This window comes from Rhincodon typus, chromosome 1 (genome assembly GCF_021869965.1).
Source record: "Rhincodon typus isolate 14 chromosome 1, sRhiTyp1.1, whole genome shotgun sequence".
NCBI classification, from domain to species: Eukaryota; Metazoa; Chordata; class Chondrichthyes; order Orectolobiformes; family Rhincodontidae; genus Rhincodon; species Rhincodon typus.
The window spans coordinates 70,068,880-70,083,947 of NC_063332.1; the positions used below are offsets into that span (position 1 = coordinate 70,068,880).

General features: G+C 40.7%; 1 protein-coding gene across 5 annotated transcripts in view; it reads left to right on the forward strand.

Annotated features, from left to right (window-relative positions):
- LOC109937195 (microtubule-associated tumor suppressor 1 homolog) overlaps positions 1 to 15,068 on the forward strand; it is a 165,500-nt gene that overhangs the window by 41,032 nt on the left and 109,400 nt on the right. For all 5 annotated transcript variants that reach the window (XM_048600564.1, XM_048600566.1, XM_048600565.1 and 2 more), the window contains 2 exons: positions 3,713 to 6,142; positions 8,342 to 8,558. In XM_048600564.1, coding sequence (XP_048456521.1) covers positions 3,923 to 6,142; positions 8,342 to 8,558 — 2,437 coding nt within the window. In that variant the 5' untranslated portion in view covers positions 3,713 to 3,922. The remainder of the gene's footprint in view (positions 1 to 3,712; positions 6,143 to 8,341; positions 8,559 to 15,068) is intronic.

Genomic DNA, 15,068 nt, shown 5'->3' on the forward strand with positions numbered 1-15,068 from the left:
GCAGGAACAGTTCTCCCTCTTTACTAACCAGACCTTGTAATTTTGAAGACATCTATTGAATTTCCTCTTGGAGACAGGTCCAAGGAGTATTTTTTTCTTTCTTTCTTTCTTCCAATTTCTCTTTTTTAACTGTAGTATCTCACCCCTGACCTTGTCATAAATTAACCTTGTTACACTCTCCAATACACTGAAGACTCAAGCTGAGGTTGAACTATAGAGTCTACAAAGATTCAGCATTTGTTTTGTTCCTGTACTCTATGCCCCTAATAATGAAACCTAGCACACCAAATGCTAAATTGCTGTCTACCTGTTCTGCATGCATAATCTGTACATGCAAGCCCAGGTCTCTCTGCTCTTCCACATCATTTAGAATAGTGTCCTTTATTTTGTACTGGCTCTCCGTATTCTTGAGGTGATGCAGCTTACAAGATTTCTCCAAACTTATTGTAATCACTGCTCATTCCAACTGTTTTTTAAGTCCTACCATGTTTTCACAATTTACAATGCTTCCAACATTTTATCAACAGTAAACTTAAATTGTACCCTGAAGTCCCAAGACTTTAAATCACTAACTCATTCCTAGTCCTTTTTGCCACCCTTTCTATGATTAGGTGTCAGTTATTATCCTAATACCCCTCACTTCACTTCTTTTCGGTTGTTTTCTAGACTTATGAGAATTGTTTAGCTTGGTTCTCAGTTGTATTTTCTACCTGACACTTTGTTTTTGTTCTAAGTTTCTTTGTTCATCACGGCTCTTGATGTCTGTCCTAGCTGCCTTTCTTTTTGAGGGAATATACTTTGACTGTATCTAAACCAGTCTGAAAAGAGTCTTGAGCCTCAATTTGTTACAAGAAACAAAATGAGTTTTGTAGCTGTTAAAGATCTGGTTTCCTCATTTTAAAATTTACTCTGGGAAAACTGCTGCCCTTGGCCTGCCTTCCAGTCAACTGGCCATAAATGCAGAATGGAACTTTGGCTTGGGCTACTCAAGTCAGCTGAGTTCTTGCAGATGAAGTGGGGTTCTGCAGTAAATATTAGTTCAAGTGTATTACAACAGCAAACCCTGGAGATACTGTTTCTGTTAACTGTGGCCAGTTAACTAACCATACAATATGGTTGACTCTCATCCAGGAGGAAAGTGAGCTACTTGTATTTAAAAACAAGTATTGTTACAGTAAGGACTACAATTATTGAAGTTAACCCACTGCCATCTGTCCAGAGCATTCCACCATTAATCCTAACACCAGTTAATTTCCACTTTTTTGATTACCCAATTTTAACTTGAATAATTTTTGGTTCTAGAAACAACAATATTCTGAAGAATAGAAGTGAGAAAGTATGATGCAAAATTAGTTTGGGAAATGCTTTTCTGAGGTTATAGACATGTTCACCGAGCCATTTGGGTTTGGTTGCAAACATTTTGTCACCCTGCTAAGTAACATGGTCAGTGCACCTCCAATGAAGCGTTGGTGTTCTGTCCCGTTTTGTTATTTGCATGCCTCAGTTTGTGGTGTTTGGTACGACTTTGGGTTTCGTTTCTCAGTTGTTTGTATATTGGGTCCAGTTCAATGTGTTTGGAGTTTGGTTAGAAAACCAGGCCTCCAGGAATTCCCTGGCATGTCTCTGTTTGGCTTCTGCTATTAGGGAATTGTTGTTCCAGTCGAATTTGTGTCCCTCATTGTCAGTGTGTAGTGAGATTTTGGTTGTGTCTCTTGGTGGCTAGTTGGTGTTAATGCATCCGTCTTGTTGGTTTTCTGGTTTGGCCTATGTGCTGTTTCTCTCAGTCCTCGCAGGGTATTTTGTATATTACCCCAGTTTTGGGTATGGGATCCTTTTACGTTTGTCAGTAGCTGTTGTAGGGTGGTTGTTGGTTTGTGGGCTACTGATTACTAGGGGTCTGAGTAGTCTTGTGGTCGTCTCTGAAATGTCCTTGATGTACAGTAGGGTGATTTTAGTGATTCTGGTCACGTGTCTTCCTGTTGTGGTCTGTCTCCGAGGTAATGGCGATTGTGCTTTTCAGGCATCCATTCCTTTTGACTCCATATAGATGCTCCTGTTATGCTTTGCCTAGTTCCCAGTTGCTACAATGTGTTGTGGCTCATTTAAATAGCATCCTGATGCTGCTCCATTTGTGGGTGTTGGGGTGGTTGAGAGTGTGTGGTCTTTCTACATATATGCTAGCCTGGAGTTCCCCGTTGTTGTGTTCTACCACTTATGTCCAGGAAGGGCAGTCGGTTGTCCTTTTTTCTTTTTTCTTTTCTTTTTTTCTTTCCTTTTTTTTGTGAATTTTATCCCGGTAAGGATGTTTTGTCGGTGGGTTTCTTGGGGTCTGTGTCCACAGATCCCTCAAAGTTGCTACCCAAGTTGATAGGGTTGTGAAGAAAGCGTACGGTGTGTTGGCTTTCATTGGCAGGGGAATTGAGTTTGAGCCACGAGGTTACGCTGCAGCTGTATAAAACCCTGGTTAGACTACACTTGGAATATTGTGTTCAATTCTGGTCGCCTCCTTATAAAAAGGATGTGGAAGGTTTTTAGAGGGTGCAGAAGAGATTTACCACGGTATTGCCTGGACTGGAGGGTCTTATGAGCAAAGATTGAGGGAGCTAGGGCTTTTTTCACTTGGAGCGAAGAAGGATAGGTGACTTGACAGATTTACGAGATGATGAGAGGCAGAGAGTGGATAGCCAGAGACTTTTTCCTAGGGCGGAAATGACTATTACGAGGGGACATAATTTTAAAGTGATTGGAGGAAGGTATAGGGGAGATGTCAGAGGTAGGTTCTTTACACAGTGGTGGGCGTGTGGAATGTGCTGCCAGCAGTGTTAGTGGAGTCAGATAATTTTAGAGACTTTTAAGCGACTCTTGGATAGGCACATGGAGGATAGTTAAAATGTAGCAAATGCAGGGTAGATTGATCTTGGTAGGATAGTAGGTCGGCACAATATCGTCGGCCAGAGGGCCTGTACTGTTCTATGTTCTCATTTTGTACATTTTTAATAATCACAAGTGTCCTCTACATATTGGACACAGTTTGGCTAATATAGTCCTGATATTGGGGATCCCACTGGTTTTCTGTTGACTTTTTTTTGTTTGTATATGCCGTTATTGAAGGTGAAGTGGGTTGTGATATACACATACCAAACAAGACACGCCAGGGAATTCCTGGAGGCCCAGTATTCTAACCGGAACTCCAACAAACACATTGGTTTGTACATCAGGTCTAATTCATTTGAGAAACAGAACTGGAAGTGGTACCAAACAGACCTATAAATAACAAACAGGACAGAACATCGCTTCACCAGAGGCACACTGACAATGTTACCTAGCAGGGTGATGAAATGTCTGCAACCAAACCCACTGGCTTGGCGAGCATGTCTACAACCTCCTTCACAACCCAAGCTACAAATATTCTCAAACTTTAAATGCTTTCCTATGTTAGGAGAAAGACGTGGGCTGAAGTTTGTGTAGAGGTGTGGAAGATTCGAATACAGTAGCCTTTAAGCTGTTACCAACAAGTTTGTTTGTTTGTTTGTTTGTTTGTTTGTTTTTTTAAGAGCTTCCCATGAGAACAATTGAAACTTTAAACCATAAGGCTGGTCAAGAAGACTTCCTAAATGTATAATTTTTCCAGCAACTATTTTAAGCAGCTTTCATGAAATTAGCAAATCCAGCAAGAATTACAGATGTAATTATTTTCTTTTTTTTGTTTTAGCTCAAGCATGAACATGATATTTAATTGAAATCCTGATTGCTCAAGTCAAGAGTGGAGCAAGTGTTGCTACTTTGGAAGAAGTTCACACCTTCAATCAAATTAACTTGGGGCCAAGAATCAATTTTGACTATTGCAGGAAAGTGGTGGGTGCACTGCTTTGGTCATTAAATCTGTTCTAAAGGTTTTAACTTGAATGAAATCCCTACTAAAATGAGCTTTCAAGGCAACAATTCCAGCAAGGTGGAGTGCTCAAAAAACGAGAGAAGAAACCACTTTCATCTCCCTGTATTGATCAGTGATCCGAATGGCAATCAAGTTGCCTGCAGCACAGGAATATCTTCTGAAGCTAGAACACCATTGACTAATGGAAGCTGCGAGTGTCCAGATATGCAGATAAACCCAGTTAATATTGGTGTTGATGTCAGGATAATAGTTTCTGACGAAACAGCTTGTAGGCCTCAGGGTGTGCACAGACCTGAATTGCAACTTGCTGATGACTCGCTCTGTGATCGTGCAGCACCTATTAGCATGGTTTTCACCAGTTCGCAAAGTCGCTGTTCAGATCATCACAGATGGCTGACTGATAATTGTTGTCATGCAAAGTGTTCTGTCACATCAGATCCAGGGGAGAGGAAGATGGAACATGAACAAAATAGAGTTGATGCAAGACAAATGACTTTAGACCAAACAATGAGTGAGTGCCATGTGACAGATTGTGAGCGTAAGTTCAACTCTTATGTTACCAATGAAGCTCACCATAAGACACTGAAGCATCGTGTTTCAGATGACTGCTTTAAGTTATGTCAAAGTGTCAATCCTAATGACACAGTAGTGAAAACTGCAATGAATAAGGAAATAAATTTGGAACATTCAGTACCATCTTCTGAATCCAAGTTAGAAATGAAGCACAATGTAGATGATATGGAATATGAATCTAGTGTGCCTGTTGCTGAATCATCTGTATTTTCAAACAGTTCAGGTTATTCATTTGTAATGTCAGATCAATCATTAGAGACATTTGAAAATCCAGGTGAGACTGAGACTCTGAATGTTACACGAACTATACATCAACTGTCTGGGGAAGCCAACTTGAATTTTAAACAGTGCGTACCATTGCAGAAGAGTCAGTTGCATGTCTTAGATAAAGTTGAAGAAACGCACTCTTTTGACCAAGGTACTGGCCCAGCCCAGTGCCCCACACTAAATTTGCGTCACACTTTTGGAGATCAACTAGGTGGACCTAGCTACAATAACTCTGATAAAGATGTGAAATGTGAACCAAATGAAACTGCAGATAGACCGTTACCAGTTGTAAATGAACATTGCAATGAAAGAACGCCTGTGGCAGAAATGGGTGAATCTAAAGTTTATGAAATGCTGAAAAGCTCAGCAATGAACACAACATTCATAGTGTTAAAGGACGTAAGTGATGATTCCAAATTTGAATCTGAAATTGATGGTTGGGTGACTGATGCAAAGGAGCTTGTACCCCAACCAGAAACATGTGTTGAAGGAAATGTAAGTGATCAAACCTTTTTGGTCTCCAGTCCGGCATTTCATGAACATGATAATTCTGCTTCAAATACATCGACTCCTTTGCCAGAGTCCAGAAAAATAGTTTTCTTTGGCGTACCATTCCAGAATCCAGCAGATTTATCTGACAATGAAAACTGTTGCACACCTCCAGTGGAAGAGTCCCCAACTAACCTGATTCTGCAGCCAGGTGCAAGGGATTCTGTGCAGAAGCCAGGTTTCAGAACTAAGTGCAACACCAATATGAAATCAAAATTGTCAAAAGTGGAAATCAAATCCTATCCTAAACCTAATTTCAATAATGTCAAACCCAAAGTTGTATCTCGAGCTCAGCAAATATCATCGGTGTCAAAAAGCCGTATGTGTCCTGTCGCAGGAGTTTCCTCATATTTTCCAAGGTGCAGCAGTTCCATCTCATCTATTGAGTCTCCATGTTCTTTATCTCCTGCACCAAAACAGAGAAAGGAACAACTCTCACAGTCAGCCTTGAAGCTAAAATCTGACAATGCACAAGTTCAGAAGATGGTATTTAGGAAGAGAATCTATGCAAGCGAGCAGCAGACTTTTGCAAAGGCAGAAAAGAGAAACTTCAAATCCAGCCGCAGTATCAGCTGTCAAGCCAGAGTACCTTTGATGTCTACTACTGTCGATGGAGCTGAAAGTCAAGTGTTTGGCTCACTGCACGTGGCCAAGGCGTGGCCTCCTTCTGTGGGAGCAAATGCATGTGAACTTGAAGCTCATCACTGTGGAGTAGAGGACATCAATCTGTCAAAGCACGTGATTCCAGGTGTTAAACCAAGGCCACGATGTAGAAGCTTGGCAGGCGAGACAGATGACCTCCTCCTGCTTAGCAGTAACTGTCCAGCTGCTGCTGCTTGTGAAGTTCACACCATTCAAGTAAGTGATCGCTTGTTTACAAACCCTGCAGACACTTTTGGGAAACATTCTTGTGAATCAATGCAGCTGTCAGTATTAAGTATTTGATTGCATTGTGGCCAATCCATGGTTAACCAAAAGTGTTCACCTTCATTCTAAACTGAATTTATTGTTTGTTTAAATTAAAGTATGCAATTTAAGGAATGGATTACTGCTCATATTGTGTGTTTTTTAATGTACCTTTTTTTTTCTGCTTGGCTGACACTGATACTTGAATCCGAGTTCTTGTCTGCCAGCCTTATGAAGGTATGGTAGTTAATTCAGAAATGTGTAACTAGGCAATATTGGATGATGTTGTTTGAACTAACAATGTTGGATAGATTATTAATATTCCAGTTTAAATGGAAACTCTGTATAAGGGCTGCTTCCTGTTTGAGATTTAGCTAATTGGGCAAGTAACATTGCTTGCCTTTTAGAGAAATTACTTGGGAATTTGATTCTTCCATCATGGGCTCAACCATCATTTACCTATGCAAGGGGTGGGGGAGGATGCAAAAGAGAAGCATGTGGGGTTATGAGGAATCTGGGCAAAAATTTTAGTACAAATTGATGCAGCAGTGATATGGGAAACAAGTATCCGTTTTAGGAAAGCAGTTTTGGAACATGGTGAATCAAACGCTGTGTAGCATGCTGGCATGTGTTTTGAGTTTTGGAAAGAAGTTAAGTTCTGAGCAGATTAAACCAGCAAATTGTGCCACGTGTAAGTGAGATCATCATGTGGAGCAAGTCATTCTGCCACTCAAGTTGATCTTCACTAACCAGGTCCTATCTTTTAAATAGATTTGGCCTGTCTATCTTAACACTTCAATCTAAATCAAAGCCTGTCAAACTCAGCCTTGTGGATGTCTAATTTGAGGTTGGCCTTGAATAAGTTTAAAAATCAGCCTGTACTACACTCCACAACAGGTCCATTGATTAGTGACCTCTAAAAGAAAATAAACTTGTGCTCCTCAGTCTTAAATGGAATACTTCTCTTTATTCATCAAACGTGCCCTCATACATTCCTCCTACACCCCCACTCAGAATAGCCTCCCTTCAGCATTATTAACTGTCTCCACAGATCTGACTTTCTCAAGCACTGTTTTTAGTTTCAGGTCTCCAGCATTCACAGAATTTTTGTCTCCTATTTTTTCAATATCACCCCTGTCAAGTTCCTTTTTGTGACTTTCCTTGGTATGTTTTTCTAAAAAGAAAATCCTTTTTACATGGTAGGTTGCCATGAATATAGCCCCAAATTGTGTAACCTGTCCAGGCAACCCTTTCATCCCAGGAGTGTGTGTGCGCGCATACGTAGTGTGATTTCCCCACATTTTATAATACATCCATATTACAAGAAAGACTAACATTGTATCTGCATGCTGATGCAGATTTGACCATTTTTGATCTACAAGGACGCTAAATCTGTGTTGAATGACCGACCATTTTCTGTATGTTTACATCAGCTTTTTGAGGTTGTCTGAGCAGCCTCACCCGCCTCCCACTTGTTAAGCTACGTGGGTCCAAAACGTTGTGCATTATAATCAGTTCAGGTAATTTACAAGATTTGATCTGTGGGCTAAAGCGATTGTCTGCAAAGATTGTGTAGTTTGGGCCCATACTCCATGCTGTGCTTGCTCCCGCTCTTGTTCCTCCTTCCCCAGCTTTTTAGCTACCGTGCTTCAGTTTGTTACAAAATTGAATTTTGTTCTAATTGTTTAGGCCCAGCATTGATCCCTATGGTGGGCCAGTTGCTAAATCTTTCCAACCTGGAAATGACTCATTCATTGGTATTCTCAGCTTCCTGTTGGCTAACTAATCCTTCTTTATCCTGTTAATTTGTTAGTCCCTACACAGTCAGTTGGGTTTTTTTTGTTGTTGATCATTTCTGGAAAATAAGTGTGCCACATCCACAGGTTTCCCTTGATCCATGTTGAAGACTGCATAAGTTGGTGTATAGCAGCAGAGTATTCCATATGCTCAAAGGAGCTTTTAGTGTTTCAAGCGCTGAATCTTTACTCAGTGTGCTTACACAAGGAAAGGAAATTGGGAAGGTTGCCAGTTGCTGCAGGCATAGTTTAACAGCAGGTTTCCACAAATAGCTAATGAAGTAATATCTTGAAGGAAAACGAGAAAACTTGCAGGATGTATGTCCTCTGTTGCCCAAAATATCTGTTTTCGCAGGCTCCTTTAACAAAATCATCAGCACCCAGCGTCGCTCGCGTTCAAGTTGGACAGAAGCCATCCCTTGGTGGTACTACTAAGAGCCAGACTCTGCCGTCTCCATCTGCAAAGTTAAGAACGCTGTCTTCTACATCCAAATTGCAACAAGGTCGTGTGAACCATGATGGTCGTGCTGGAAATATGTGTAGTTCAAAAAGTAAACAACCGTTGATCTCTGGTAAGAATCTGTTTTTAGTGTACATTCTTAACTTTATGCAGTTTCACTGAAGCTAATAGAAACATTTGACTGAAATTACCAAGCTGATTATCTTATCTAAATATTTCAGGCAGCATCTGAATGAGATTAAAAATGATATTTTCTACAATTGCCACTGACTAGAAAGATGAAAACCATTGCAGACTGGCTTGTCATTCTGTGGGAGCAATCTTGCTGTCTTGCAGAACTTTAAGCTCCAAACTTCTACAACGTACAGTAATCTTCTCCAACACTGCATTTTTTTTTTTTACAGCATTTGGGAAAAGTGAAAGCTTATTTTTAACTGAGGCAATTCTGTACTGGTGGTCTTGAGCTTCTCAACTTGTACTACAGATGGGGCTGTGGCATAGTGGAAAGAACATGGAAATGATAGCAAGTTTGAAATCAAATTGAATAAGGCTGTTGATATTGTGTTCTTTAACTGCCAATAAGCATTTTCAAACAATTTCTGAAGCATAGTTGCATAAAAATTAGACACCCTCCTACATCAATTCCATTTGGAAGACACTATTTGAAAAGTCATAGAAAAACATTTTAATAGCTGTTTGTTACATTTTCAAATCCTGGTTATTGCTCATGTCATATCATTGAAGCAAACGAAGGCTGAAAACTCACACCTGGAGGGCGATTTCTTGTCTGTTTCAGAGCATAGTTATGCTTCTCTCAATTCCATTGCAAACACTTTGCATTGTTATTGTATCAAACACATTTTTCAGTGTGGGCTATTTACTAACTGTAAGTGCTTGAAACTCTGTCAGATATAGGTTGCCTTTTCATATTTTTTTGAGAAGAGGCATAGAATCTGTATTTCCAATGTTTTGTTTTTTATTTTCAACACAACCTGAACCTCAACATGTGTCTCAACTGCTGGTATCTAGTGCTCAATCACTTTGTTCTGTCCCCCTTTTTATTTGAAGTACTCTTTCTCTGATACCCTGATACTGTACTTGAAAGGTAATGTTCTCTGCATTCCCCTCAACCTGTGCACAGAACCATTTCTCATCACTTTATTCTAACTTCCATCTCACTGCCTGGGCATTTTATTCAGGTAGGTGTAGGTGTTGCTGGTGAGAGTCCATCCATGATGACCTGCAACATTTGTGGTGAACAGCAGTCTGTGGGGTGGAGTGAAATCCAGAATTTTTACCCAGTGATAGTGAAGGAATGTGGTCTAGTTCAGTCAGGATGGTGTGTGGCTTGGAGGGAAATTTGCAAGTGGTGGTAGTCCTGTATATCTAGTGCCCTGGCCTTCTAAATGGCAGAGTTTGTGGATTGGGAAGCTGCTATCTAATGAACCTTGAGCATCTACAGTGCTTCTTGTTGTTGCACACCTCTCTCTGTTTTAGTAAGGGATACCAGTGCTGAAGAAGGTTCACTGGACCTGAAATGTTAATTTTGGTTTTTCTCCACAGATGTTGCACAACATGCTGTGATTTTTCCAGCATTTTCTGCTTTTGTACTTAATTTCTTCTTGACAGACTTAAGGAATTTTGTTTGTACCTGACAAACGAGATGACAATTTTTGCACTCAAGTGGGATTAAGGGTAAGATAAAAGCAAGGGTCCCGATTCTATTCAGTTAAAATATATCTGGATAGCTCTTAACTATGACTTGCACATCTATCCCAATGTGGGAAATCTACAAAGTCCTTGTGGTCTGGGTGGTGGGTGAGCAAGAGGTACCTCTGGTTAGATCAATGCACCTCCTGTGTCTTGAGGCTTAAGCAGTAACTGGAGGCACATATGCAAATACATGACTGGTAGTAAATAAGGTGGGGGAGTTGGACTGATTCTAACTCCACATTGCATTGTGACAGACCTGGCTCAAGGAAGGGCAAAATTGCATCGTAAGTATTTGAGTATAAGTTCAGGAATGGTAAAGGAGAAGCATTAGTATTTAAGAAGGGTCTTGAGTCCTGGAGAAGGAAGATGTCTGAGTTCAAGAGCAGTCAATTTAGCAAGAGCTATGGATAAAGGGTGAAATTTCATTGGTTGAGGTAGTCTACAGACTACCAATTAATGCAAAGGACGTGGAAAGATTAAAAGGAACAAATCTGCAGAGCAACGCCCACATTAAGAGTACATACAATGGGGAACTTCAAACACTCAAATGTAGACTGTGATACTGGTAGTGTACATGCAGCAAGGGGCAGTGTTCCTAGATTGGTTTCAGGAGTGCTTCCCGCAGGGGTCCTGTCCAACAAGGAAAGATTTTGGATCTGATCCTCGGAAAGGAAACTCATGAAGTGATTAAAGTGTCAATGGGTGAACATTTTAGGGACAATAAACATGGTATCGTAAGGTTCTGGATGGTGTTGGAGAATGACTTAAAACAATCTAGAGTCAGAAAAATCAAAGACAGAACTGACTTTAATGGAACAAGAACAGAGCTGAACAGGATTGATTTGGAAGAAGAGGTTGGTGGGAAAGCCATTAACTGAAAAATGAGCCATCTTCAAAGAGCAGCTGCTTGGGTACAGTCAAGTTCTATTCCCTCTAATGGAAAAAGTTAGGATAAACAGTGTCATGGATGACAAAGGTGAAAATGAACATTAAAAAGAGTGCTTTTGTGGCTGGTGAGAGGTTGAGCTTAGTTGGTTAGGTGGCTGATTTGTGATTCAGAGTGACATCAATGATGAGTTGACTTCCGATATCAGCAGACGTAACCATAAAGGCTCCCATCACAGAGGGTATGGTGACCCTCTAGTTAAACTACCACTAGTTATCTCTGAAATGAGGAAGGAGCTTGTACAATCTTTTGTGAGTATAGCAACTTTATAATAAGACAGACAATGGGGAATAAACAAGAATACTGGCAGTTTGGGTGGGGGGTGGGAGAGGTGAAAAAGCCAATAAAAGGAACTCCGACAAAAGGCTAGTAGCTATCGTAAAGGGAGATCCCAAAATGCTCCATCAGCAGATAAATAGGAAATGGTTAAAGGAAGAGTAAGGCCAGTCAGATCAAAAAATGGATTTATAGATGGAGGCAGTGTGCATGGCTGAGGCATTATATGCTTTACATCCCTCTTTACAAAAGAGGATACTGCCCAGGCCACGGTGACAGAAGGCATCTCTGTCACTAGAAAGATCAAAATTATTGAGGGAAAAAGTCTTGGATAGATCCTTGGCAATTTAAAATTGCCAAGGTGTCAGGTCTGGCTAAGATGCATCTGAGGATTTTGAAGGAAGTGAGGGTAGAATTGGAGAGGCATGGGCCATAAATGTTCAGTTGTCTTGGTCTTGGGAGGTACCAGAAGACTGAAGAATTGGAAACATTGCAGCTTTGTTCAAGTCTACAAGGATAAGCCCAGCAATTGCAGAGCTGCTAAGTTTGTCGGTGGGGAAAATGTCTAGAAGCCATTAATTTTGGATAGAAAAGCATAGGTTGATCTGGAAGAGGCAAGATGAATTTCTAAAATTGTTTTATCAGGGTAGCACTGATAGTATATGTGCATTTGATAAAGTGCTACAGGAAAGTTGCAGGCACGGAATAAAAAAGGCAGTAGCAACGTGAATACAAAATTAGCTGAGTGATAAGAATCCGTAATGGTCAATGGATATTTTTAGGCTGGAGAAAAGACTGATAGTCCCTAGGACCCTTCTGATAAATATCAATGATCCAAATCTTGGTGGACAGTCTCCAAGTTTATAGATGACAAGTTAGGAAGAATTGTAATGTGAAGAGGACAGTGGTGTTTTGAAGATTTTCTATTTTTGTTCATGTGAGGGTGTCGCTGGCTAGGCAGTATTTATTGCCCAGAGGACAGTTAAGAGTCAACCACATTTCTGTGGGTCTGGAGTCACATGTAGGCCAGACCAGGTAAGGATGGCAGTTTCTGCCCCTAAAGGACAGTAGTGAACCAGATGGATTTTTCCTGACAATCAACAAAGGATTCATGGTCATCATTAGATTATTAATTCCAGATATTTTCTTGAATTTAAATTTCTCCATCTGCTGTGGTGGGATTCAAACCTGGTCTCTGGATTAATAGTCCAGTGATAATACCGCTATGCCATTGCCTCCCCTTTATGGATCATTAAGGTGGAGAGAGTGGATAGGTGGCAAATGAGTTGGAATGCAGGAAAATGTGACATGATGCACTTTGGTACATTGAAAACCAATAAAATGGGGGTATAATTCTAGAAGGGGTGTAGGAGCAAAAGAAACCTGGTGCACATGTGCACAGATCATTGAAGGTGGTAGGACAAGTGGAGAGAACAATTAAGAACACACCTTTTATTGGCTGTCATAGGGTATAAGTACAAGAACAAGGTAATGTTGAACTTGGATAAGACACTGTTAGACCTCAGCTGGAGTATTGTACATAGTTGTAAGGCCACATTACAAAAAAATTTGAATGCGTTGGAGAGCAAGAATGGTTTGAGTAATGAGAAATTTAAACTGAGGACAGATTGAAGAAGCTGGGAGATAGCAAGAGCTGCAGATGCTGGAGCCTGAGATAACAGTATGGAGTGACAGGATTCGGGTCGGGACCCTCCTCTTTATTTCCCAGTCCTCTTCCGTCTCCCCATTTCTCAAGGGGGAGTGGAGATGGTGATGAGTGCAGGTTGGGAATGGTGGGGATTGGTCAGTGAGGTGGGAGGGGTGGATAGGTGGGAGAGAAGATGGACAGGTTAAGTCGAGGAGGTGCGGATGAGAGGGAAGGTTGGACATGGGATGGGGCTGGGGTTGGGGAGATTTTAAAACTGGTTTTTCAGGTCTGGGAGAGGGGTTCTGAGCTGGGGTAAGATTGATTGTAGTGCCAGAAGATGCTGGAGCATTGCTTAGAGTGTTTACTTGAGGGTCCAAAGAGACAACAGTTTTTGGAGGCTCTGGATGTTGTGTATGTGGCACTGTTTGTTTTTTCCTTGGAGATGACCAGGCTAAGAGGAGATTTGATAGAGGTTTTCAAAACCCTATTTTTGATTTGGGCTGCACCGTAGGGAGAAGATGATGCTTTAGAATTGAATAGAATAAGGGCACCCATTTCAAGTGATATGCAGCTGGAGTAAGGATAATATAAGAAACTTTTTCACGTAGTACTATTTCGGGGATGCACTATCAGGAAGTGTGGTGGAGGCAGATTCAATTGAGGTATTCAACTGAGATATTCAAGAGGGCATGGATGACTTGAATAGAAATGGGATTTTAGGGATATGGGGGGGAAAGGAAAGATTTGCACAAGGTAATGGGACTGGTGCAGGCATGATAGGTTGAATGGCCTCCATCTGGAGTATAATTGTGATTCCATAATTTACCTGTGTGCCACCGTTTGAAACGGCATGTGGTAATCTCAGTGCAATTTATTTGGGCTGTCAATTGTACAGGTTTCACATGTTCCTATTTAAGTTTGAGTCATGAGAGTTGTGGGTGATTTTGTTTTAATATATGGATAGTAATTTAACACTATTGAAATCAGTATATTTAATTGCTGGAAACTATGTACAGGAAGATAAATCAACAGTTGTTGAATGCATTGTATTGCCATGTAAAGATGAGATATGGTTTCAAGTGGTTGATTATAAACATCAAAGCAATGATAAGTGTCCTTGGTGTTGTTTTTAATCTATTGTAACTGTTTTATTGTTGGTGGCAGAATTACAGGGAAATATGACAAGAACCAAGCCTGGGTTTGCAACACGAGTTGTGTTCTGCTTGTAATTATGTAGTCCAAAAGTGCAAAATGACAAGGATATGCAGGTGATTTTTAAAACAAGCTGCTTTAATCACTGCTGTATGATATTTATCAGACCAAAAATCTTTTGAGGGTGGGATTATGCTTTAACTTGTGGCATGGAAATCATCAACATGATGCTATGACACTCACTCACTGACTGACTGAATTCACGTTTCTCACATTTTGGTTTTAATATTTTCAGCATTTCTGGAACTCTTGAATTCAACATTTCCCTGTCTGGGATATTTATTTAATGCTCAGCCAATCAAATGAGATTGTGTATTGGGTTCTCCAGTACAATTTGCTTGAAGCCGGGAGAAAAGACTAAAGACATTAAGATAAAGTTGCTGTTAAACTATGCAAAAGCACACCGAAAATGCTCATTGTGGAAAAAGCATGTTGGAGGGCAGCCTTAATCTCAATAGTCGCATCCCAGATCTCTCGGACCGTTGAGTTTACACTGACTATCCATTTGCAAACCCTTTGTCATGCTCTTTAAAAATGCTTTTTTTTTCACCTTCTCAAATGTTTTATTTGACTCATCTTAAATGCTTGTGATAAGCCTACATTCAGTTGCCAAGCACTTGGTGTTGGATGTTGGAAGTTGCCATAGAAATGTGAAATACATCAAAGGACAATAGATGGTTGAGTGTGCCATTGGTGAGATACAATAAATTGGGCCATTCAGCCCACTACGTCTGCTGTGACATTCAGATTGTGGCCGACAGTTGTCAACTCCACTTTTCTGTCTCTCCCCGTCTCTCCCCGTCTCTCCCCGTCTCTCCCCGTCTCTC